General features: G+C 34.7%; 1 protein-coding gene across 1 annotated transcript; it reads right to left on the bottom strand.

Annotated features, from left to right (window-relative positions):
* Positions 1 to 15,293: 15,293 nt before the first annotated feature.
* OGN (osteoglycin) lies at positions 15,294 to 24,938 on the bottom strand. The gene is made up of 7 exons (XM_010291698.1): positions 24,906 to 24,938; positions 24,014 to 24,266; positions 19,610 to 19,694; positions 17,534 to 17,692; positions 16,724 to 16,926; positions 16,034 to 16,129; positions 15,294 to 15,544 (listed from the first exon to the last, which is right to left on the bottom strand). The coding sequence occupies exons 2-7, from the start codon at positions 24,179 to 24,181 to the stop codon at positions 15,374 to 15,376; spliced, it is 882 nt and encodes a 293-aa protein (XP_010290000.1). The 5' UTR covers positions 24,182 to 24,266; positions 24,906 to 24,938; the 3' UTR covers positions 15,294 to 15,373.
* Positions 24,939 to 25,675: the final 737 nt, after the last annotated feature.

The following is a 25,675-nucleotide window of genomic DNA, read 5'->3' as shown; positions in this document are numbered from 1 at the left end:
TCAGTGGAGCTCAAATGAGTAACTTAATGTTTCTTTAAAAGGGCACGGGTGCTCCTTAAATCGATTGCACCACTAGATGGGGGCACTTGTCTAGGCAATGCCTAAAACCTCTTACTACTTCAGCACTGACGAAATACACTATGTAGAGTAAGTGATGTATAGAATACCAAGTGTATCTATTTAGAAAAAAAAAGAAACACTTCAGTTGAAAAAAAAATAATTTTGTGTTAGTTTTTATGTGCATTTATTTTCTTCCAATAAAAGCACATGGCACCTCTACCATGCAATTTAATATGCAATGCAGGCAATGGATAAATTTATCTTAAGTTAATAAACTTTGAATTGACAATATTTTAGGTATTTGTGTGGTGTGGGTTGTGGATGTGTTGTGGAAAATGGTAAATTAGTTAAGGCAACACCAATGAAGAGTACAGTTTTTAACTGTGCATACAGGTTTTGGTGTTTCATACCCAAGTCAGGAGCACACTTACTGTTTCAAACACAGACTAATTTCTGCTCCTTTACTCAGTTTTTGTGATTGTATATGAACCTGAAGTTTATGAAAGGTTTTGCGTTTGCTTAAAGGTTAACGTGTTTTAGCTGCTGTACAATCATAATGGAATGGTTTGGTTAGAGCTGTAAAATACAACCATTATGTACAGTTCTGTATTTTTATTTTGTTAGAACTGTTTGAATCAAATAGATTTTGAGAGAATGTAGTAGTTCAAAAATTCAAGCTTAAGGATTGTATTTTTAAGATAACAGAGTTGTGGAATTTTATGATTGAAGAATTACTCTCTTCCATGACTTTGTAATGAAAAAGCATGTCTCATGACTAGATTGTTAACAGCTCCAGTCAGACGTTTTGCTTAGTTTTAGTTGTCTGTTTCTGTGGTGTAAAAGTAGTGGCAAGTTATCTTGGTTTTGGTGCAGACTTTTACACTGCGCAGGTCATCCTATGGTGAAAGCAGTAGGTCCTCTGTGAGTACAGGAGTCTGCCTCCATAGCTCTCAGGAAAGTTATGACTTCAGGCCAGACTAAGGCGTGGAAACTTAGTTTTAACTTTTTGATGCCTCTAGTGGACAAAAATGGAGACACCCCATTTATAAGGTACAGCATTAAAGGCTGTATTCAAAATAACCTCCTACTGAGATCAGCATGGGCAAGGTAGTATAAAGTTGCCAATAGTTTCATCCATGTTGAGAAATAAAAGGTGAAAGCTGTTTTGGGGAAATGCTTAGTAGGTAACAAACACATTGGTATGCAGCAGAAGATAAAGAATAATTCTTTTCACACTGTTAGCTCTAGCTGTTTAATCTAGTAGTTAAGTTACAATACAGTTAATTCAGCTCCATAGTACCTTAAGTCAAATCTGTTAATACACAGTAACAAGTTGTTGTCATAATTATCTCTAATTTGGTCTTAAACAAATTGTTAAATGTCACTCATGTTAAAAGCTGTATTCCGGGATACAACTGTACAAAGAAGGGTGGGCAGATCTGAGTTCAGTCTGACTAGCTTTGAATGGTGGAGATGATGTCTCTATTACTGTAGTACTGGTCGCTGCCTGACGTATTCTACACCTGAGCTGGTTCTTTAGTTTTGACGCAGCGTCAGACTAGCATATGGCGTATATCCGCAAGGTGACTAGTGTTTTGCCAGCTTTGAGTGCAAGCAAAGAAGCTCCCGTCTGTTCACCATTGTGCATAGATGGATGCTTACAAAGGTCAAAATGTGGATGAAGAAAACAGATTAATGCAAAAGCATAGTTTGATTTATTTTCCCCTCTTACTGTCCTTAGGTTTTAGAAGAGGACATGTACAATGAGCTTGAAAACCTGCCAAAAGAAGTCTAAACCTCTTGAGAAAGCAGTCATTCAAATAAGAGTTGCTTTCTTCTCAAGAGCTTTACTTTCAGTCTTTTTATTTGACCCCAAGATGACATCTAGGCATATGTTAGTAACCCACTTACTGGAAGACCAGTTTCTTTAGTAAGTAGCGTGTTAGCTTGTGACTACTAGCAGCTTCTCTACAACTCCGTGCATGTGTTGAACCTTTTGCTCTACTTTTAAAATACTTTTTCCTGATGTTACTTAGTCAATCCACTAAACTTTGTAGTGTCTTAGTTTGCTTTTTCCATCTTTAGTGATGGCAGTGTTAGCAGCACTTCTGTCCAACCACTACTAGGGATTGCTGTGATGTGTTTGCGTTTGACTCCAGCTTGTCTGTTCAGTTTCCTCTGTGTTGCCATTCTTGTTTGCTTGTAGTGACTGGGTGTAAGAAAAATAAAGTACAAGGTTTCCAGTATGAAGGGAAGCATTTGTTATGGTCTTCAAGCCAGGATTTTAAGCTTTTTCATTCACTATGATCTAACTTATTACTCTGGTGTATTCAAGAATATGTAGAAAAAAGAATTAGGTTCTTAATTTCTACTATATGTACTTATTTTCTAATTTTTTTTACAGGTTGTTAGATATTTTAATTTGGAAACATTTTATTTTTATCAACATGCACATATCCCTTGGTAACAGTTATTGTAAAAAGGGACAAGAATTAGAGGGAAAATTATAGGCTTTAAAATAAAAAGGAAAACTAACAGGAAGATTATTTTTTTTTTAATCTTAGGGTAGCATTGTTATGGTTTTCAGATGAAAACTTATATTTGAGTTTTCTGGTATATGTGGCAGCTGGGGGTTGTGTTGGAAAATGAGAAGCATCTTAAAGAAGTGGAAGTGACAGGAAAGGATGTAGATCAACCTCTTACAAATAAGTCTTCCTTTATACATATATATTCTCTATGCTGAGAAGTTCAGGTATTATTGTATTATTGCAAAAGCCTTGGTGTGTGGATAATACTGATAACATTGAAATGAATGAAAATGTCCATACATATAAGCTGTAGTATAAAAAGATGCTATGTTATGGATTATAGTTCTTAGCAGCATATATTTTTGTCTGTTTTATATGCAAATAGATACATTTTTTCTCCTTGCTAGAGAAATTTCTAAAATATTCTGTTACTTCTCCACTCTAGAACAAAGAGAATGTGTCTGTGGTTATTACTGATCTCAGCATTATAATGGAATCTGGAGAAGATTCCGATGTGAGCAAGTTTGTGTCAAGGTAAGGTGGAGTCTTTTCTTTAAGGAAAGTTATTGTGTGGGGTATCTGATGCTAAATGCAATACCAAATTTTCCTGTAAATTGCTGGCAGTCAGTGTTTTTGGTAACATACTGCTAGCCCAACCTAAACGCTTCTGATCCCTTGTCTTTATTCTCTGGAGTGAAGATGAAATTCATGTGCTTTTTAAGGCCTGAAAGGACCATTACGACTTCATGTTAAACAGAAACAGCTTTTGGATTATAATGTGGTTTAGCTATTTGAAATTGTTTGGTTCAGACAAAGATGTAACAAGGTAATATCAGCTATTGTGTTTTAATTCATGTAATCAGTGTGTTAACTGTTACTCAGATGTGTATGTGTGTTGCAGATGTGCAATGTGGGTGAGCAATGGCTAAAGTGTACATCCAGAACCCCTCTCCAGGACTTGCCTGTTTCTAATTCTCTACTCACCATTCTGTTTCTTTTCTTTGCATCAGGATTTCTTTCACTGATATTTTAAAAAGAATAGAATATAGTTTAAAAACTTGGAATAGTCTATTTGTGCAATGGCTTAAGAAAACATACGTACTAAAACTTAAGCATATGATTGAATGTTACTTTTTGATTATTTTCAGGAGGATGTTAACTTCTTGTGGTACACAGGATGAACAATGATCAAATTATTTCTCTGTGTTAGTCCACTGTGAAACCTGCTAGCAAACTATTCTGAGAACAAATCTATTATTTATTAATTATTATTGGGTAGTTGACTTAAGATTAATCCTGTTCCTTAAGTGACTCTTTTTTATATTATTCTTTTAGACTTGGAGAGGGTAGGCAAATGGTTGGATGAAAAGCAAGATTTATTGAGTTACCTCAGGCTTCATTAGTCTGTACTGAGAGCTGAACTTTTCATTCAGAGGCTTTAGAATTTCCATACAAATCTATTAAAGCTAGTGGTATAACTGGGAATAGAAGTTGACTGTTCTGAAGAAGCAGGATTTAAAGAGGAAATTACCCTGTTTTTTTCATGAGTATTTTCTGACAGCAGAAGTGTCTTGGAACTTAATAGTCATACTGGAAAGGAGTCTGTTGAAGTAGTGGCAGACTTTATTTCATCCTGGCTTGAGTGCTGTTGTCTCGTCCCTGTCTCTTCACTGCCCTGGTCCTTTTCCACATTACGTCAGTGTTCATAAGTAAACATAAGTTTTCATGAATGATATAAGATGAATTAAGGCCTTGCTGTCAATAAAGCAAGCAGTTCTTTCTCCTTGGCCTCTATTTGCATGTGCCATGCGTTGTCCTTGTGTTTGTGTATATATTCTTGAAGCCACAATGGCAAGTAGGTTCAATGTAATCATCTGGTTGGAAAAGTATATTGGAGGGGGGACACCACCCAATTTTACCCCCCCCTCCAAACCCTTCAAATATCATTTTTTCTGTTTGACTTGTCCTGCAATGTCACAGTGTTTGTTGCTGACCTAAGGCAGTAAATATGTGGCCAGAGTGGGGCTGATGCTGTCAAAACAGACATTGTCAACAACCCACTCTTAGATTGACTTAATCTGGTTATGTGATCTCCCTTTATGGCTTGTTTTCTCAGTCCCCTTGTTAAGCTAGTTTTCATTTCTTGCTCCAAGTCCTAATCCCTTCTCTTCATGTCCAGTTTCAGGCTTTTCCCAGCTAGCCCTTTATTCCTCAGTCTACCAGCTGCTCTTACAATCTTGATTCCTACCTCTGCCTTCCCTTTCCTTCTGTTCTTGACCAGCTAAATCTGGTCTCCCTCTGTATTTGTTCTTTCCAGCCTCCCTACCAGTTTCTGTTTCCTTCTTTTGCCTCCTTGGCCCAGTCTTGCCAAATCCATTGTCTAGCTCTGTTCTGTTTTCTCTACTGGCCTGGATTTTTTCCTCCTCAACTTTCTAATTTTTTTGGCTTCATTTTTCATAATGCATGACAAAAAAGGGTCTTTAATTGCACCAGAATTAAAAACTTGGCATTCAGTTGTCATTCCCAAGCCCATCATGCTTTGGAAGAAAACAGACAATGCTAGAACACTTGAGCAACATGTTTTTAAAAGAAGCAAAATTCAGCAGTTTATTTTCAACCAGGTACTGCTGCAATATATAATACCTATTTTTAAAAGATGTGTACCATTCCTTTAATGTGTTGTGACAATAAAATATGTATGCAAATGGAATCACGACACTTAGTCTTCTATTTCTGGTTTTTACTTGAGTCCCCTTTGCACGAATTATCACTTACATTATACTTTATTAGTGTTGAGGACCCAAATATCTATGAAAAATCTTGTTGCCAGTCTTTTTTTTCCCTTTTTTTCTTGATAACCCATTAATTGTTGAGTTAGTTAACTATTGCATAGATTACTTAATCAACTAGGAGGAGTTTTTAGACAGTTTGAAAACTGCTCCTACTTTTTACTGACTAATTTGAATTTATAAGTCAGTGTGAAGGATTTATAAAATGTATGTATTACATTAAACGGTGCATGTGTTAGGCATTTTGGAAGTGAGGGGAAGCATGAATTCGTCCCTCAGCTGTGTCATTCTTTGATTTTATATGTAAATGTAAGAAGTCTAGTCTTGCATACTGCAGTGAATTAAAACAGATTTCCTCTCTCAAAGTAACTGAAGGAGTGTATTAAAGGAGCCTGAAACACTTTTACAACAGTTAAGTTTCTTATATACTTCTGTGTTTTGTTGATGTTATTTTGTAAAAGTGACATGGTGTTTGGATGAAGGGCATGTGATTTTAACCTGATACATAGTTACTCTCTGCTTGAATATGCTTTTTGCTGTTTTTGGATGACTTCTCTGTTACACGGTTGTTGGCTTTGGAGATTGGTGTTTTCTGCTCATAGTGGATTTTTTTTTTTTTTTAAATCTGGTGACATTTTGTAATGCTAAATTTTTTCAAAAAGAAAAAAAGAGTGGCTTGCACTTTAACATGCACTCTCTTAGTACCTTGTTATTTTATACCAAGTTTCTCGGTATTTTAGTGTTTGTTGTAGCAGTTTGTTGTAGTTGGCCTCAGCATTAGGAATTAGGCTAATGTAGATTAATTGGGAATTATTGTTTATGACTAGTTTAAGTGCTGTGAGACAGTTGACTGAAATGGTGCTCAGTCTCTCTCCGTTGCCAATACAAAAAAGCATGTATATTACATATGTCTGTTCATGCCAACTCATATTTTCCCCCTTTCTAAACACTAAATCTAGTTTTCTATCTTATATTTAGCCAGTGCTATATCGGTACATAAGAGAAGTATATACTCAGGTATAAATTCTAGGCTGTTACATCTGAAACTGGCTCCTTGAACTTGTTAGTCAAAACTGTTTCTCTCAGTGAGCTAGCCCTGAAAATTTTCATCTGCTTTATTGCCTAAAGATGAATTTGAGAGGGGAAAAAAAGAAATATAAACAAACTAAACACGTCACGCTAAAACAAGGTCACAAGATTTGTGATAGTCTTTTAAACTGCATAAAAGTAGATACTCATCAAAACTGCCAAGTTTTTTTAAAAAGAATTTTAAGTATGTAGTTTTGTAACAAAATTTTGTGTTGGCTTCTCCCATGTGTGTAGATTTACAAAGCATATTGTGGTATGTGTAGAATCACGCTCACTAGATAGTGAGATCTGGGCACTCATTTCTAAGTTTCGATTTTACTATAGTATGTGTAGATTTTTATATGTACAGTTATGAGTTGTGGTTAAAAAAAGCTGTCCAGAACCTAGAGCTAGTCAACTATTGTAAATCAGTATGTGTCTACATCCTTCCAGGGACTCAATTTTGTGCTGCCAGCATTTTTTTCATCTTGGCCTGGTTTTGTTGGCAGCTGTGACTACTGTGGTAACTTCCTTTAATGATGCTGTTCTTTCCAGGCTAGGATAAAACTTGTTTGACTTTTCTTCTAAATTTTCAATATCTGAATGAACTTCACTTATTTTTTCCAGTCTATGTTTGTGTAACATGTCAAGGGTTTCTGTTCCTGTGTATTAAGTAGGAATCCAAGGCACAGTTCTCCTTTGAATGGCTGAAGTGACTTGGTAATACACTGTTGCAACCATTCTGTTAATGGCCTCAAGTTTCTGCTCTCAGCTGTTCTGAAAATCCAAAAAGAATAGCTAATCTCAAACAAGAAAGGATGTTAAAAGTAAAATTTACATGTAGAATTTAAGTCCTCTGTAATTCTCTGAAATGTTCTCAAATGTAAGTCAGGTATCTTCCTCAGTCAGGTTTTGTGAACTTGTAAAATCCTGTATTAGTAATTGAAATAAATCTTTGTGTTTTCAAAGCAGTGCTTTGCCAGTTATGTTTTGACAGTGGGTAATTGTCTGTTTTATTTGACTGTGGTTCATATCAGCAATGACATGAAGCTCCTTACCCCTACGATTAAAGAATCATGTTGCTTTGGGTATTCTGACAATTAGCTTTTTGTGGAGTTCTGCATTCTTGTCCCATTTCTTCAGTAGAAACTGCACACCCTTTACATATGTTTTTTCCTTCCACCCCTGACAACACTGGGTGGATGGTTGGCTATTCGGCAATTTCTGTCGTCTTATATTGTCTCCTTTCCTTTTTCTATCCTGATCTGTATGTTACTAGAAATCTGAAAAATAAATACTTTTTTCTGTTGTGTTTTTCTTAAAAAGAAACCCCTCCAGGACAAACTCTTCTTCCCCGCTTCCTGCCAAGCCAGCTCCTCACTGATTTTCTGTAATCTGTCTATAATACAATTATCCCTCATGACAGTGGATGGACTAGTTCCTCTTTTGATTAGAACTGAGGACTGTATATATGCTTTAATGGTTGCCGTCACTGTGGTGTTAACAATAAAGAGGGTAAGGTCTGTTCAGTTACTGATATCTACAAATTCTCTACTGTGATGGCACCTGTATAAAATGAATAGTTCTCTTCATTCAAATGGTTCTAATCCTAATTGTTCTAAGGCAGATTTTCATGTTACTGACTTCCAGTACCTTGGTTCCTTTTTTTCTGTTGTTTGCCTCGGAGTGAATGTGATAGTGTGCTTCTACTAAAAATGTTTTGCTTGTATACGTCATAGTTGACATACAAACTAACACAGTTTTGCTAGGAGGACAAAGTAGTAAATGTAAAATGAAAGAAAATAACTTTAGTGCCAGTTACTGAAGTAGGAAAGCGTATTACTTATTTTTGCAAGCAAATTTCTTCTGTAAAACAAATTTCATGACATAAAGGAATGTACCAGCCCCAGTGTTTGATGTATTGCAACTTCTTTTACATGCAAAATCATTACTACCTTGTAGACTGATTGAAAAAAAAAAACAAACAAACACCACAGAACAGTGATATATCTCAGTCCAAGTTAGTGCAGTGTTATTCATCAGTGTCAGTCTGATGTTGTGCTATCCTATTCAATTGGAGTGATCATGTCTGCATATCAAGAGCAGCTTTTATTTTCAAAACTGTGTGTTTTTTTTTCTCCATCTGCAAGAACAGATAATTACTTAGCTGTGTAGCTTTCCTTGAGTCTGCGCTTTATGCAGTGTTTGGAACTTCTTGAGAAATTGCTTCAGCAGTAATTTCACATGTATTTATCAAATAAATAAACACCCCCCCACCCCCCAATCTCTTAGGTTTAGCTGGCACTGTGTATTGTTTCCTCTGTTGTCAGTAAAAATGTAAAAATCTTATTATACTAAGCATGGAATCATTGTACATAAACATTTTTACTTGATGCTGTTCAATTACTCTGAAACTGGCAAAGCCAAAACTAAGGACCTTTTCTTTATTTCTCTTATGCTTGGTCTCTTGTATTGAAAATTCTACAGAAATGCAAGAAAATAAAATGACTACTGCTGACCTTTCTGTTTTCAGAGGCACTATAGGTAAAAAACTAGTATTTGCAATAACATTGCAACTGCCAGAATAGCACCGATATGCTAGTCTCATGATACAGGCTGTAGCTCTACCAAATCCATACTGGCTAAGTGCAAGTCCTGCAAAGGTGACTCTGCACTGCTCTTCGCAGGACATCAGGTTCCAAGCCAATGTATTAGTGCAAGTGTAGGATCATTTGTATGAATGAAGCCATAATGTGTCCATGTGTAGATGAACTGCTAAATCATGACGGAGCCTAAAACTGCAGAAATACTGGGGGGCATTCTGCAAGAATCAGCTCGACTCCATCCAGGTTTATTAATTTCTGCTTACAATCGGCTTGGCACTAAGATCTCTGCACTCCACTTCCCGGTTAGATTTATTGGCACCTCTCTCCCCTGTCCTGCCCCACCCCCTAATTATTGAGGGTATCACCATCTTCCTTAATAGCATATAAATCAAGATTTAACTGTATATCAAAAGTTTTGTTTCAGATGCCATGTATGATCTAATGAACAGGCCTTGCTTACTGAAGTTTCAAGGTTAATCTTGAAAAGCTGGATGTTGTGTGGGCAGAGGCAGATAACGTGTGCCATGCAAATATTGAGTTGAATAGGACAAGGAGCTCAGAAATATTCAAAGCTTAGTGATGCAATTTGGTATATTTTACCAGTTTGTAGCTTAAAGTTTTACTATGCATCTTGAAATTTATTTAGAAAACAAAACTATTAAATGAACAAGCATAGAGTCAAACTTTGTCAAGTTATCACATTTTACATATAGGACTAATTTTATTGCTGCTTACCTTTCTGGGGAGTTGAAAACACTGGTCTATAAATGAGTTCTTCACTTTATTTTTTTTTTAATATTTATGCTATGGCTTTTTTTCCCTGTCATGATGATATTTTTTTTCTGGCTTCAAATTTGTGCAGTATTAATCACAAATTCTTTAAGGAAAAGTCCAAATTTTAGGCTATAAAATTGGTATCAATGATTTTTGTTGTTTAGGTTAAACAGTATGTTTTTCTTTTTTTAGCACTGAAGAAGACAGAAATCTCTTAACATTTTTCAGAAGCCTTTCATCTTATGCTGAGTGGTATGAACATCGTAGATGCACCTTCCTACATTTCAAGGTAATGTCTATCAAGCCTTTATATATACCATTACTATATTTAGTTCTTTAAGTAGTTCATTAAGACAGAGCAATGGAAGTGAAATTAGCACTCTTTAGCAGAGTGTGGGACTCTTAATTTTGTATGTTGTGGAGAAGAGAATATTAGCTAAAGACTTTTGTATTGTGTTCAAGGGGCAATGCCCTTGCTCGGTATTTGTCTTGATTTTTACCATGCTATTGCTGTGTTCCTTATACGTGGGGGAAAGTAAGAATATCTGTGCCTTTCTGTGAGGGAGTAAGAAAGTTTTTTCTTGGTATTATGTTTCATTTTGAACAAAAAAGAAAAGGGCAAAAGAAGAAATTAAAAGAAAATAACATTTGTGGTCTTTGGCATTTACATGTTAGTTCTGAGGGACTGGATCTGTCTCTTTTGAAAATGTGGCAGCATGTGTTTGGGCGACAGCAGTTCTGAAATGTTTTACTTGAATGGGAAATAAACTGTTCCTTGCTCTTATCTGGAACATAGTATTTGAACATAGTTTTAAATTACCATTATTTGGCTTGCTTGCTTTGTTTTTGTACTGCTTTTAAGATAAACAGCTATTCCTTGGAGTAAAAATACTGCAGTGTTACAGACACAGAACATCTTATATGATGATTAATGTTAGAGGAGGATGTTTGGTTTCTTTGTGTGGTGTTTTTTAGTTCAGTTTTATTTAGCTCAAGCATTTACTGTTGTTAAACTCAGCACTATCTTTGCTTTTCAGCTATAGTATGATGGTTTGTTTCCTATTCTTTTGAATCTTTCAGGCCTTTCCAAGTTCTGTGTTAGATTAATCGACTTCTGTTCTCAATTAATCAACCAGGTTAAAGAAAAAAAAGCACACTAATTTATGATAATGTTAAAAAAAAAAATTCTGTCCTTAGCTGAGTAATAAACTGATGCTGTCTAATCCTGCTGTTGTTGTATAAGGACTTTTCTTTAATCCCTCCATAGAGAAGGTAGAGCATCAAGGGCTTTATGGCTTTGATGTGGGTTTTTTAAATTGTTTTTTCAAACTTCACTTTGTGCTTTCTGATCCTTAGATCAGCCTCAAGACAGCAGTCACTGTCGTTTCTGGGACAGTGATTCAGTGAACTGTTGTAAATATTTCTCATTTTAAAATTAAGTAAAAAAAAAAAAAAAAAAGAAAAAATAGAAAGGAGATGGGTCTGGAGATTATTTTTAAATTGTGTGTCTTAAACACTTTAAAAAAGTATTTGTTCAGACATTGAGTGTAAATGATGAAGGGATGTATTCATTGCTAAAGGCTGTGTGAAGATAAATTCCCTAAAGACATATATTACAGGTTTGTCAATATTAGAAATATTATTTCTAAAGGTATTTTTCTTTCCATGGATAAAGATGCTGTTGAGAAAGACAAACCAATCTGGGAGAATATTTATGAAATATGATTGACTATGGACTTGAGAAGAGTTTTTTTAGGCCTTCTTATTTCTGATAGCGTTAGTAATGTTTTCATTTAGAAATACAAGACTTTCTGAGGTGAGAGAAATAATAAAGGGTTCAAAGATCAAATCTAAGGTTGCTAAGGAGAATATGTATTTGTAACTTAATATTCTGTAGTAATTTGTGTGAAAGTGATGTGAAGTATGTTTTTAACATTTGCATAAAAACAAGTGAAGGATCTTATCTTGTTAATGTTCACACTTGAACAACATTAAAATGAGTCTGTAATCTGTGTTGTATAATTTTTTTTTTTTCCTACTTACCTGCCAGACTTCAAGTATATAGGCAGTATATGTGCACAGTTGTGCACAGTATTGCAGAGAAGACTATTTGGGGTGGGGTTCTGGATTTATACCTCTTCTATTATTTTGTTATTTATAAGAGAATTACCCAGGCTGTTCGGTAGAAATAGACAGTGTTTCTAATAGTTTTCTCACACTGTAGTGTAAAAACAGGAAAGGTAGGTTATTTTTTCTTTTCTGTTAGTTTTGGTACTTGAGAATAAAAGAATAATGTAGAAGTGGTTGAATACTTCAATTAATAACGAATGTTAGTGATGAATGACAGTTGCAAGATTTAAGCAAAGTTGGTCAGCACTATATTTCTAAAAATTGACTGTCACAAACAGCAGTTTTGTAGTGAGAATTTTCCCAGTTAACAAGAGTAACGGTGGGATGGATAACTCAGATTAAGCAAAAATGCAATTTAAAATATACATTGATTTGACTGTAAGTAGGCTTTCCTAGAAAGCAGGGGCAGGCTTAGGTTGGTGTGAGAAGAGCAGTGTTCAGCTGCAAGCATTTGTGCTCTGCACTATATATTCCCTGACATTAAGCTTTAGCAGTTGTGTTTTTTTATGGGAATAAGTTAGTCTGCAACTTGTATGCTTCACACACAATCAAGACTTGAACATACCGTTACTATCCTCTGCTGCTGCTCCTCTATTCTACTGAAAAAAATCTACAAGGTAGTGCTTTAAACAGATTTTGAAGGGGTGAGTGAAGTGTCCCACAAGTCTTTTGTATGGCATTACTTGTATGGCAGGTCTACTGTATTGCCACAATAAATATTATGTCTGCAAAGTGGATTTACATTTGCAAATAATTTTCTGATCTAGATACACCCTTAGTCTGCTATGAGGCTGAACAGTTGAAGCATGTTGGCATTGCTGGAAGAGCAGATTGTTGAAGCTGATATTGATAACGAAGGAAAAAAAATTCAAGTTTTATTGGAAATACAGAACAGAAATGAGTGATAGGAAAAAACAGATTGATGTACATTCAGCTCAATATTGTTACTGGTCGCACAAATAGAAGGCAAAAAATCCTGCATACTGAAGCCCTTCTCACTGCTTTGAGCTAACTTGCTGTGAATGGAGAAAGTAAATTAAAACATATCAGATAATTTATTGCTTGCACAAGGCATTCAGAGGGCACCAGTTTCCTATTTTGGTTTGCCCACAAAATATTAAGAGCGCTAATTAGTGTTACTGTTGATATTGAGTACTATTTCAAAAATATATACAACATTTTAATGTAAAATTAATAATGTGGTAGTGGTTAGGTCTTAGAAAGTTTACATGTATATATATTACATAAATGTGCATATATTTGTGTATACACATATCATTTTGATAGGAAGAGTTTTGGTGATATTTACTGATCCTATTAATACTAGAAAGAGCTTTATTTAGTAATAATCATTTGTGATAAGAATAAGATTGGAGGCCACTGCTTATGTAATGTACACTTACACTTCTAGCTGTGTTTTCTCCATCTTAAGCATTTATCAAAAGAGGGATGAGAGAATTAGTGGCTTTTATTTTTTTCTAGTATAAATTTGGCTTGCAGTTAGGTTTTTACATGCTTCGGTTATTTTTTACCTTTTGCTAAAAACCTGGAAACATCAAAGTTTTGTAACTTACATGCGAGAATGAAAACTGAGTTTTATTCTCACTGTTGGGCTTGTTTTTTTGTTCTCAGTTGTATGAAGACAATGGAATTTCTTTCTTGTTATAACAACTTAAAATGGAAAATATTGGGGATTGCTATGTTTTCCTTGGGTAGTGGGTTCAGGGCAAACATATTTTTATCTTGCATTTCATAATTGCATCATCTTTCCAGAAAGATGAGCCCACAGTTGATGCTTGACATAGTTACTTAAAAAGTGACTGAAAGTCACTTAGTTCTCAACACTCCTAGTAGCAGAGCATCAGTATGTTCATAATTAAGTGTGCACTTAATTCCCCATAGCACAAGCACTAACAAATCAAGGCTTAGCTAAATAAGATAAACAAAAGTAATACAAAATATCTTCTAAAATCAATATTCTAGATGTAATGATACATCATCATGCATTTGATGCTTAACTATTTCTACAGATCAGGAATCTATACTAGCTTCAAAATTAGTACAAAGTTGATCTGGTAATAGTAACTAGCAGACTTTTGGCATTCATTTATCTGAAGACTTTGCACCTGTGGTAGGTATTTGAGGGGAGAAACCGAACATGAATGTCAGAAATGTATAGTTGTGTAATTAAAAATATTGTGTCCTGTATTGGTTATGTTTAGTTTTAGGGGAGCTGACTGTTGAGGCCTGTACACATCAATTTTTGTTTTTAATATGCTGCATGGTTTACAGTAGTTGAGTGAAATGATGCTTGAAGTGAACGCTGTTTTTAGGTTACTGATAGAATCAACTTTTTTTAATTTAAAGATCTGATTTTATTTTTCCCTAATGAGTGAAAATATTGTTTTATCAGGGTAATCCTGTTTCTTTGCACTGACATCTAGCTGAAATCTTACTTTTTACATGTAAAAAAGTTTAATTCAGCTTTGCTGTTAACTATATTGTCGCATTTCCTTATCAAGAAAAAGCCGTGGAGCAAGGCTTGGTCTACATCATCTGTTAATAACAAAGATACTTGGGGTCCTACTATGCTGAACTTTGACCATTGTATTAAAATGTGAAACTGGTGTTGCAAAAATGACTCTTGTGAGTACAGCTGAGCAAAATTTGTATATTTCAATTAAAAATACCTTGTGTAAAAATAAAATACATACACAATATACACACACAGACTCTTAGATTATTTTGAAAGCAAAATAGTACAGGGAGATTTAACATATCTTTGAAAAGTTCCGCTTGCTACATTGTTTGGTATACTAAGCCTAAATAGGAATTATTCTCATTTTCTGTAAACCAAGTTTTTAAGGAAGCTTTAATGAAGTTAAGCTTTGAGAAGTTCTAATTCGAAACATAACTTTCTTTTGTGTGCAACTTCATCCAGTACACTCTTGAAGGTCAACTGAAAAAGTTTAATTTGAGATTAAGTGAGTGGGATTGGAATTAAGATGTATTTTTCCTCTGTAGCTTGCGCAAAGAATTTATCTGAAGGTAAAATGTAGTGATTGTTCTGAGTACTGGCAAAGAATATGAACAAGCAATCACAGTGTGATTTTTACCTACATGTAAAGAATATGTGGTGAAATAAAAGTTGAGAAGATATGTGTGTGCATATATGTATTTTTACACTTTCATTAACAGAAAAGATTGAAAGCATGGGTGGCATTGTAACTACTAAATAAAATGGCTGTTTTGAAATAGTTGTTTCAGAGGAGAACCACATTTCAACATAGTAAAAGGTTCTGGGTATGCAGGGAAAATGACATTAGTAAGGGAAAGGATATAAGCATGTAAACAGGGGAAAAAGAAGGATCTTTTGTTACCATGTATACCATGGCATGTATAATTACATAAGTAGTGGCTAGTAGTATGTTCCTACAGGCAATGTTCTCAAGCAGGAAAAAGCGTTAACATGCTTTGCCAAGAGGATCGGATTGCCTTCCATCCTTATCTCATCCATACTTGTGCGGATGTAACGTGTGTTATTAGATTTGCAGAATGTGTCATCGGTGATTGTAGTAATATTGTTGTACTGCAAAAGAAAACAATTTTTTATAAACAAACACACATATATAGACACACCCATAAATGTTGAATTTTCAAACTTCAATTTTATTCTTCTTACCCTCCCATTTCATTGTCATTGGATTGATTTGTGTATACTTTAGATCTGTAGGAATCAAGTCTCTTCAAGCCAATCAATGAGCTGATAAACTTACTGATGTTTGAAATGTTTTGTTGATAAAAGATTATTGCTTATTTTTACCATTTCCCATCCTTGCTGTATGGAAACTACTGAGAAATTCTTGCATGGTAATTAGCTAAGAAACAACTTCTGAACTTCTGTATGGTTGTGGCTATACAGATTAGAGGTAAATTGTTTTAAATTGTATTTGGAGGAGCATTAGACAACTGTAGAACAACTTCAGTGTGAACTGTTTTAAAAGACAGTGGGTTTGCTTTGAAGTGTGTGACTAATGAGGCTCTTTGTAACAATGTTAAGGAAATACTTCAAAAATACCTGAAGGTGAAGAATACGCAGGCTTTCCGGTAAGTTAAGGGGCACAGATTCCAGTGCATTATGTCCTAAGTAGAGGTAGGCCAAATTTGTCAGCTTCTAATAGAAAGAAAGACAGATTATTAATGCTGATATTAACTTACCTGAGGTTAAGTAACTGGTGCCTGTTACAAGACATAAGTATTTTTTTTTTCTGATCACATAGAAAGCTTGTAAAGTGATCTAACATGAAACATTCCTTTTGCTGTGAATGTTGAATTCTATTCTATCAGGAAACTCATAGAACGGCCCTTCTATGTTTTGTCATGAAGCTGACCATGTCAGCTGTTTGGTTATAAAACTTGAGACCACTATGAAGCTATATCCTTGTTCATTAGTATTTATGTGGTCCTTGGAACTGTATTTCAGCCATCAATTTCTGAATTGGGTTTGTCTTTGCATGTAAGAGAGAAAGGAAGTAGGTAAGATATTTAATAGAAATTTTTTTTTTATATGGACATCATGAGAGAGTGAGTGTGCAAAGGACTATTATTCCATAGTGCCGTAAACACAAAACAAAAGCTGGAAAGCTGCTTTGTCGTAGTTTGTTTCTTAGATTACAGAAATACAGAAAAATCAGTTTTGTGGTATACTGGATAGTCTGCTTACTAATTTTATTTACTTTGGTTACCTAAATTATTGTCTTTTACTCACCTTGAAAGCATTTGCTTTGATTCCTCTGCTCTTGATTCTGTTTTGGTTTGCATTAAATGTTGTTAGTTTGGGAGGTAGAACAGGAAGTTTTATAAGTCGATTTTCAGCAAGAGAAAGTTCTTCCAATAACAGAAGCTTAGAAAAGGCTCCATCTTCTATTTCTTCTATCCTATTTCCACTAAAATCAATTCTTCTCAAGGTAGCTTTACACAAAAGAAAGGAAAATCTAAATATTGAATTTATAATTACATTGCATGTGAAACGAATATAGTTGTCTATGTTAAATGTTATACTGTTGGCTGCACCATCCAAATTGTGATCTACAAATCTAAATAATATTAACATATGGATAAAATCCACATTTGGATTTCCTTGTGGTCTCGAATTAAAAAAAAAAAAAAGGAGGAAAATACTCTGGATCCTTCCTTTTTTCTTAGAGACATGATTTCAGATAGTCATAGAACTTTTCATGCTGTAGAGTGAGATAGCTGGGAGAGGCGTCCCTGGAGCATTTGAAGGAAAAATAGTACCTGGTCATTTAAGACTGGCTGGAATGTAGATTAAAAAATTATTTTTAGCTATCTGCTCTTTCTCTGATTGTGTGGGAATATTAAGATGGACATATGGGCCAAAAAAAGTTTCCATATTGCCTTCACAGTTCCTGTTCTAATGCAAGCATTGAATTAAATAAGTAATACACATAATGAAAACTAGCAAAGTATAAAATATATTGTATTTTGGTAATCTTGGCATATGATTATGGGATAAGAACTTCAAATATCAGGTAAACAAATTAAAATTTGAACATACTAATGTCAGCAAAATCTGAGACGGCTATCCTTTTTATTTTGTTAAATCGTGCGTAAAGATACGCTGTTTCCTTTGGCAGTGGGGGTACAGCTTCGATGTCTATTTCCTCACAGTACACTGATCCGCTTAAACACACGCAGAGCAGACAAGTAGGTAAATCTGAAAGCAAATTTAAGACAGTTAAAAGTTACTCAACTAACTTAAGCTTGAATAGTCAAAATAAAATTTTCTCTAGTATCTTTTAGGACTTCCCTTCATTAGATTATTTTAAAAATTCTACTCGCATCAGGTTCTGAAAAGATTTAATATTCTGAACTTTTTTGAATTTTGTATTCTTTTTGTCATGCATAATTTCCCTGTGTGTTTTCTCTGTTCTTATATGAGCATGTCTTGAAATGCTGTTAATCGATCTGAATTCAGTTTCATTCTTTAATAATTGCTTTAGAGTGTTGTGAATATGACAACTGCCAACTCTGTGACCATGTTAAATGTCATCTTCAGAACCATTCTTTTGAAAAGAAATCCATGCAGGAGACACATCTGGCAGTGCACACATTTGATTCTGTAATTGCATTAGAGAATTTCTGGCAGGGTCATGTATACTTTGTGTAGCTCCTAGCTACTGTTTTGTCTAATCCTTTTAATAAAAACTCCTGCAATGATAATTGTATAATTACTTTAGGCAATCTGTTCCATTTTTTTACTGAGGTTTTTAATATCTGTTATTTTAAGTAGTGAGAGAAACTCCGTATCTTTTTAAATGCAGTTTGGACCCATTATGGTTTGTCCTGTTCCTTGCAGACATTTGTAGAGTGTTAGTAATTTCTGCTTTGCTTTAATCTTGTATGACCGCTATATTCAAATACATATAATGAATACGACTTTGAATCCAGTTTTGTCACCACTGCTATTTGACTGACTGAGATTTTTGGCTAGCTTCCAAACTGGTCTGTCTGTAGTGCAGAGAGTAGTATCCTACTGCTAGGTAGTTTGTTATCACTACATAGGAAAATGGGATCTTCTGCAACCAGTGAAGACTTACAGAAATAGCCAGTCAATAGTGGGAAACCACCCAGTATGTATAATGCAGTAATTCTTTTTTCTTACAGAGGTACTGCAGAGAATGGAATTGAGATTTTGAGCTTTAGCTTTGTAAACATTACCATTTATTAGGCTTCAGAGTTCTACCCCATTTGCCTTTTTTGATTTAGTGTCCTGTTTGTCATATGGTACAGTGTAGAAAATGAAAAATGGTTGTGAAACAATGTTGTCACTATTTAACAGGCAACAGTTTTTATGCTCCTCTGACTAGAAGCTCTGGTGTTCTTACAGATTTGTTCCACTTTTGATGAGGGTTTGTTGACAGATGCTATTTGGCAATAACTAACCTTGATTAAAACTTTGATTGACAATCCTGTGGTTTTGCTGTATCATCAGTTATTTTTGGAAGTTTAGGTCACAGACACACCCAAAATATGTGTGTGTCTTTTTCAACGCTCTGTTTGGCAGACAAAAATTTTGTTCCTTTCACGTTTAGAAATCGTTATGGCTAGCTAGGAGAAAACTGGACAATATACCTTGGATCCTGTAGGAACGTAGGCTAGTGAAGAATGTTCCTGATGTATTTTAACCATTGATCTCCCAGATCATCAGATGTGAACTGTGAGAATAGCCAGTTCTTTGAGTAAATGTATTTTAAGGAATTTAAGGACACCACATCTCATCATGACTTCGTTAAACTGTGGAACTTATTGGGGTGTGTATTTTGTTATTCTCGGTTGTCTTGCGTAACTTATTTAACTTGGGTACATCTCTAGAGCAGATATGACTGGGTAAGTCTGTAAAGATTCTTAAGCTGTGCTTTGTCTATTAGGAGTTTTCCTGAGGATTCTTTAAATTTTTTCAGCCTGCTCCATCAGAAGTTAGAAGACTTTCCACAGGAGATATGAAAGATATTCATAAATGAAAAGATTAATTCTATATCCCTTGTCATCCTTTGTATATTAAATTTTCATATCAAAATATATATTCTTTTGGAGAGCTTAAATGTTACGGTATTCATATCAATGAACTTACTTGTATCCTTTGTGGGTGGTACATTGAGTTGACTGTCATCCCCTTGCAGTCTTAGGGAAGTGTCAAGAGAAACATTTATTCCATCCTTTGTGTGAGAGCAAAGGTTATTTTAAAAAATGAACAGCAAACAAAGCACCACAGAGTATTACAAGGATCTGAAATAGCATGTCCTCTAAAAATGAGCTTCCTACAACATTCCTCTTTATGACATTTCATTTTCAAAATACTGTCATGTGCTGGATGACAAATGTGATATATTATCCCTTTTGTGCATGAGCTATTCACTTTGAAAGGCAAGAAGGGAAGGTGATGCTGCTGGTGTTCTTTAGAAAAGTAAAGTTCTGTAAGAAAGAACAGTAGACACAAAAATAGACACAAAATGTAGATTACATGGTGGGGAAGGAATATGTAAGTGACAGCTGTCTACAAAAACCTGGAGTTCTGAGGACAGATGATTTTGCATATCGTGCAAAATTTGATAGGATTCTTGTGAATATAAGTTGTTTGGGTTTTTTGTTTTACCTAAATAATCTCAGTAAAATAACATTTCCTTGCATTCCCTGTAGAGATAGTCATTGCATCTTTTCAATTGCAGCACAATTAGTTTATAAACATGTTCCTTTCAGATATTGGCTGAAACTTAGCAATTCACTTCCATTAACTGCACTTTAGTCTTCTTTAAGATGTGGGCTGCTTAAGAGGAAGGGCCTTTTGAGATGCAGGAAATGGTAGTCAGGTTTTCATTGAATACCGTATGAATTTTAGAGAATTACATATTATTTCTAGAATTATAGTATATGTACAGTGGCTTATACTATGATTTACATGTATTAAAGTTAAGGGTAGGCTAGGTTGACTGTGGCAATTGTTCTTGGCTAGCATCATTCATTGTCTTTTTTGATGGGGAATATTTGTAGGACAGAGTAAGGCAATATGCCTTTTGGTCTGCATGGCTATTGAAAACACATGGAGAAAAGTACATTATCGGGTGTGGAAGATGTTTTTCTTTAAACGTGCTTAAGGATCAAGCCCTGGCAGGAGTACAGTGCCCTGTTCAAGAGAGCTTCTTAAGTACTGCCGGTGCTCACAACTGAATTAATTTTTTTTTTTTTTTATTCTCTCCTGCTTCAGGCATGTAGCACACAGCTCATCTATAGGGCAGTGTGAAAGTAATGCTATCTGTCAAGCTACTTTTGATACTAACTTTGTTTTATTTAGTATTTGGTTGCTTGCTTATACTTTACTGTGGGAATTTTTGTATTCTGCAAAATAAAACCTTCAAGCTTGACATAAAGCCTGAGAAAAATGTCTTGGCTAGCCTCTGTCATTTTGGACCCTTTTTAGCCTGTGAATCATCTGTCCCTTGGCTCTTCCCTGCATCTATCTATCCAGGCTATGTCTCTTTTTTGCCTCTTGTTTGGGATGGGTTGGTTTGCTCTAGTAAGACGTTTATACCCATGTTAGAATGCTGGCAATGGTTTAGCAGTTGCAGCATGAAGCTTCTGTGTAGGGTAAGAGCTTTTGCAGTGTTGGGTGTAGAGAAGCTGGGGGGTGTGAGCTGAACAGGTACGCTCAAACAAGCAGCAAATCTTACAGAAGGTTTCTGCAAAAATGTTTAACTTGCAAAGATATGTTGATTAGGCATGTGAAGGCACAGTCCTTGGCTGAGGTACCCATGGCAGTAGAGACTTCTGTGTACGTGGACTCATAATAGAACAACTTGCACTTCCATTGTTGTAGTTTGTTTGGCTCATAAGTGACATTTTTAATACATTTGTTTGAAAAACATGTTTGCTGACATAGCATATCTGTACCAGGTGTAGATTTCTAGTACAGTATCCTACTTGAGATGTGATGGATGAAAGAGTATGCATGTGAGTTCTTTGCAGAATACAATATACAACTAATTTCTGCAAGCAGGAAATGTCAACAAAAAATAAAACTGATAATTTGCAGAATATTGTTGAATCCACAAAATTAAACAACAGATACCCCCCACCCCCCAAAAAAGTAGTACAAATAACCAATATATTGGAATTATTTCCTGGTCAGCTGTGGAATATCAGTGCAGAAGATTGTTTGGATTATAACCACTGAAGATTCATTACTTGCATATGTAGGGAATGCACTGAAAGAATATTGGCCCACTTACAAACTTAAATTCCACCTGCCTCTTGCACTTTACTCCACAGACATGAATTACCCACACAAAACCACATTAACAATTTACATCTAAATACTTTAACCATCTAAAAACTTTTGCAAAGTAATTGATTCATCTTTATAACACACAAAGGTCTGTAAAGCCGATAGTTTATATTCAATGGAATGAATTAGTTCAGATATGAGATTGTAGCTAATTGGATGGTTCTGTTCTGTTGTGGAAATTAAGATTTCATGTTTTAAACTTCTAATATTTTATCCAAGACTGGAGTGGCTGTGGTTTCAAATAATAATCTTTGTAATAAATTTTGCTTGGCTGACCTTTTCCTTGGTAGTAGACTAAAGTTCACTTCATTTTGTTGATCAATAACACAAATAGATTTCTTCTGATGTTTTCACTAAAAATCTTTTTTTTAACTGTGTCTTCAAGCATACAGTAAGGAGTTAAATTTGTCATGCAAGATAGATTTCTGACTGGGCATATTTGAGGAAATTGTTGGCATGTGTTTCAGTTAAAGTTAACACTTGAAAAATTCTGGGAGCTAGAATTTGTGCAATAAATGAATAGAAGATTTGTTTGTGCATCCATGATTTCAGCTGGGAACACTGGAACTTGTATAGATGTATTTGTTGCACATAAGGAACTAATTTATTATTTTGCAATGAAAACATGTCATTGGAGAACTGACCTGATGGAAATAATGACCGACTGCATTCCTAGAATTATCCTAAGCAGAACCATTGGCCTTCAGAAGACCTCTAGTTTATAGCACTGCCAGTACGGACTTTGATTAGTCTGTGGTACATCTGTTGGCACCATTTCCTTGTAGGTATACTCCTTACTGTTCTTTTTACTGAAACAGTAGCGTATTCTTATTAGAATGATTTTAGTAATGAATGTCATCTGATGCTGTGCCTAACTAGTTAAAGTTAACATTTTTAGTATTTTTTAAAAAACTCTATTGTAAGTGGATAGCCACCTATTAGTTAAAAGTCATTTCAATGGTCTCTTTTTTCATAGGTTTATGAAAACATGTTACTTCATCACTGTGGCAAATGTCAGATTTAAAAGATTTAAATGTAGCTGCTGTTCTTAGTCTAACAGTGGAAAGCTATAATTTAAGTAGAATTGGGAATATATTAAAAAGGCATACAGAAGTGATTTTTCTATATATGTTCTGCAGTTTTTTTACTTCTACTAATTATCTTTTGCTGTCATCTTTTTCTTGTTTATCAGACTAAGTTATTGTAACAAGTACAATTAATATTAAGGAAAACTTCCTTGAATTCATTAGTACTTAGTTGTTACCACTTTGTTTGGATATGTGGTATTTTCCTTGGCAACCAGTCTTCGGATAATAATTGGTTTTTTTTTTTCCTGATTAATGTTATATCTTGTTCTCTTGATGTGTATCATTAGGTCCTGTCAGAGGCAGTCTGAACAGAGGTATGAAGTTTTAAACTATCCCTGTCAGCTGAGGCAGTTGCACTCCATTTAACTCTCCTCTGTTTTTGTGTCTTCTGCTTAAGTGTTTAAATTAACAGGCACGTATGTGTAGCATATAGCAAAAACGTTAAGGATTGACCGTTTGGGGGTGCTGGTGAGTGCCATGAGCTATAGCCTTTATTGCTGCCTTTAGGATTCTGAAAGTGTTAATAAGGTAGGTGAGTACCACAGGACTGGACATTCCATAGTACAGGACTGCTAAACTGTTGAGTTGCAAAAAAACCTAAACAAGCCGTCCCTGAAAAAACAAGGCAAAAACCTTGATAGTTTGGTAAGTCAAAAGATAAACTATGGTTTATTCTGGCAGGTTATGTCCAATAAAAAGTACTATTTCAAGTATTACTTTGATATTAAAAAAAAAATTCCTAAATAAAATCACCCTCCTTGTTTTTAAACAAACTTGCTATGTTAATACAATGTTACTCAAGCTGTTGAGCTAGTATGCTAGTATATCCCATTCTTGAAGCGTATAAGAGTAGGCACAAAACTACAACAGAGTTAAAAATGATGTTTTAGTCTTATTTGTGAAAGCCTGTCTTCTGTGGGTTTCTCAAACTGTAGCAAGGGTAGTATTTTTGTGGTTTTAGTTTGTGGCTTTGCTCATGTCTAAAATCATTGTATGTTTTGCTATTATTATGGAAAACTCTGATAAATCTTGCATACATGCATGTAACACCTTATTCATATAATGCTTAGCGGTTAAAAATATTAAACTGATAATATAAACAAAATACCTTTCTTATATCCTGGGGTTGCATTTCATAATCTTGTTGGATCAGGCTTCCCATGGTAACATCTGTATCATACTCATAAAACTGGAGGGATTCTTGCTGTATAGGTGGTGCTGAATTGACCAAAGGTACAAAGACAAACAAAAAAAAAGTAGTCTGCAAGGTCTTCATTCTTGCACAGAACAATGTATCTGGCTTTCACTGAGCCAGTGAAGATCTGCTCGTTTGTTGACTATGGAGAATACTTTCTTTGTGACTGGAAATGAAAAGGCAATCCGTCAAAACAATATTTAAAGCCTAGAGGACTAGTTGGCAGGGGTTTCTAACGCATAAGGAACATGGACAACTTTTAACTCTTGATATCCTTTAATTAGACTCTAACATTATAAAAACTGTTCTCAACATGAAAAGAAACTGGGAAATAATAAACAACATTTTCCAACTAATAAGGAAAATATTATCTTAATTGCATTTGCTTGTTTCCCAGTGTGTTATTTTTGTTATTAGCAAGAGGATTTTGTAAAGCATTTTATGAAACATTTGGCATGTATGTAGCTGAACTAATGAAAATGAGTGAGGCTCAAATGCATTTTTCTCAGTTGTCAAAATAATGATTTTTCAAACCGAAATGCTCTATAACAATAATCTCTCATTGTCTTTGTCTTTACATTTGAAAGCAAGCAAGAGAAGAATACTTAACACTCCCTGAATATTTTAGAGGTTGTACACTTTTTGGGCAGGGGGAGGAGGCTACAAACATAATCTTTAAAATATTTTAAATACACATGCAATGCTTTGAAAAATAAATCTTTACACAGCATTTTTTCCTGTTTACTGTAATTAAGTGTTTAAGTTAAAATTAGGTAAATATACATTTAGGAAAAAGTCCACCTACCGTTTTAGCAGATTCAAAGTTCTTCTGTGATTGTCATAAAACGAGATATCCTTACCTATAAGTTAACATAAAGTGGATTGAGAAAAGAGTAAAGTTATGAATTACATCCAAATTGTTGAAATGAATACTCTTTCAAAGTTTGACAGTCTTAAAAATGCTTTCCATGGGGTAAAAAATTTTCCCTAGGGTAAGAGGTAATATCCTGGAGCAGGGGGTTGTACTTTGAATAACGTTTGTAAACGTTAAGTCTGTCTAGCTCATCCTACTTTTGATTTACTTGTTAAAATGGTAGCCTTCTGCTTTGTGGTGATTTAGTCTTTATAATTGCTAAGGCTTTTTCTGTAAATCAAATATTCATTGTACAAACTAGAGGACTATAGCAAGGCATGTGTTACCCATTTTGTTTAATGGTTTAGCTGAGAGACAAAGCAGCTGCTTTCTGACTGAGACAGAGGTAGAGCCAAAACATACGTATACCATATTAGTCACATTTTATGAGTAATAAAAAGTTTCATTACAAGTTGTATATGTTTAGAGAAGTTTCACTTAAGTATGAAATGGAAAATTCTCAGTCTGAACAGTTGTAGAAACAAAAAATACTTCTTAGAATTGTGTGTGTGTGAGATTTTTCAGCCAAGTAATTCATATCTAAATGCTCCATTGAATGACTTGTTTAGACCATTTATTGAAAAATTGGTTTCACAGTAAATACTTATTTTGAGTGAAGTACTGTCTGTTCTATAGATAACTCAGTAAACACTGTCCAGGTG

Source organism: Phaethon lepturus, unplaced genomic scaffold (genome assembly GCF_000687285.1).
Source record: "Phaethon lepturus isolate BGI_N335 unplaced genomic scaffold, ASM68728v1 scaffold10797, whole genome shotgun sequence".
In the NCBI taxonomy this organism is placed as follows: domain Eukaryota; kingdom Metazoa; phylum Chordata; class Aves; order Phaethontiformes; family Phaethontidae; genus Phaethon; species Phaethon lepturus.
Note: the sequence above shows the minus strand (reverse complement) of the source record. Positions and strands in the feature narration are given on the sequence as shown.

What these genes read in the sequence shown, in the direction of transcription:
- OGN (XM_010291698.1), bottom strand. Translation starts at nt 24,181, where the DNA reads ATGAAGACCTTGCAGACTACTTTTTTTTTGTTTGTCTTTGTACCTTTG. An exon ending in ACCACCCACAAAGGATACAA is followed by an intron (nt 17,693 to 19,609) that starts GTAAGTTCATTG and finishes ATTTGCTTTCAG; the next exon opens with ATTTACCTACTTGTCTGCTC. An exon ending in TCAAAGCAAATGCTTTCAAG is followed by an intron (nt 16,130 to 16,723) that starts GTGAGTAAAAGA and finishes TCTTTCTATTAG; the next exon opens with AAGCTGACAAATTTGGCCTA.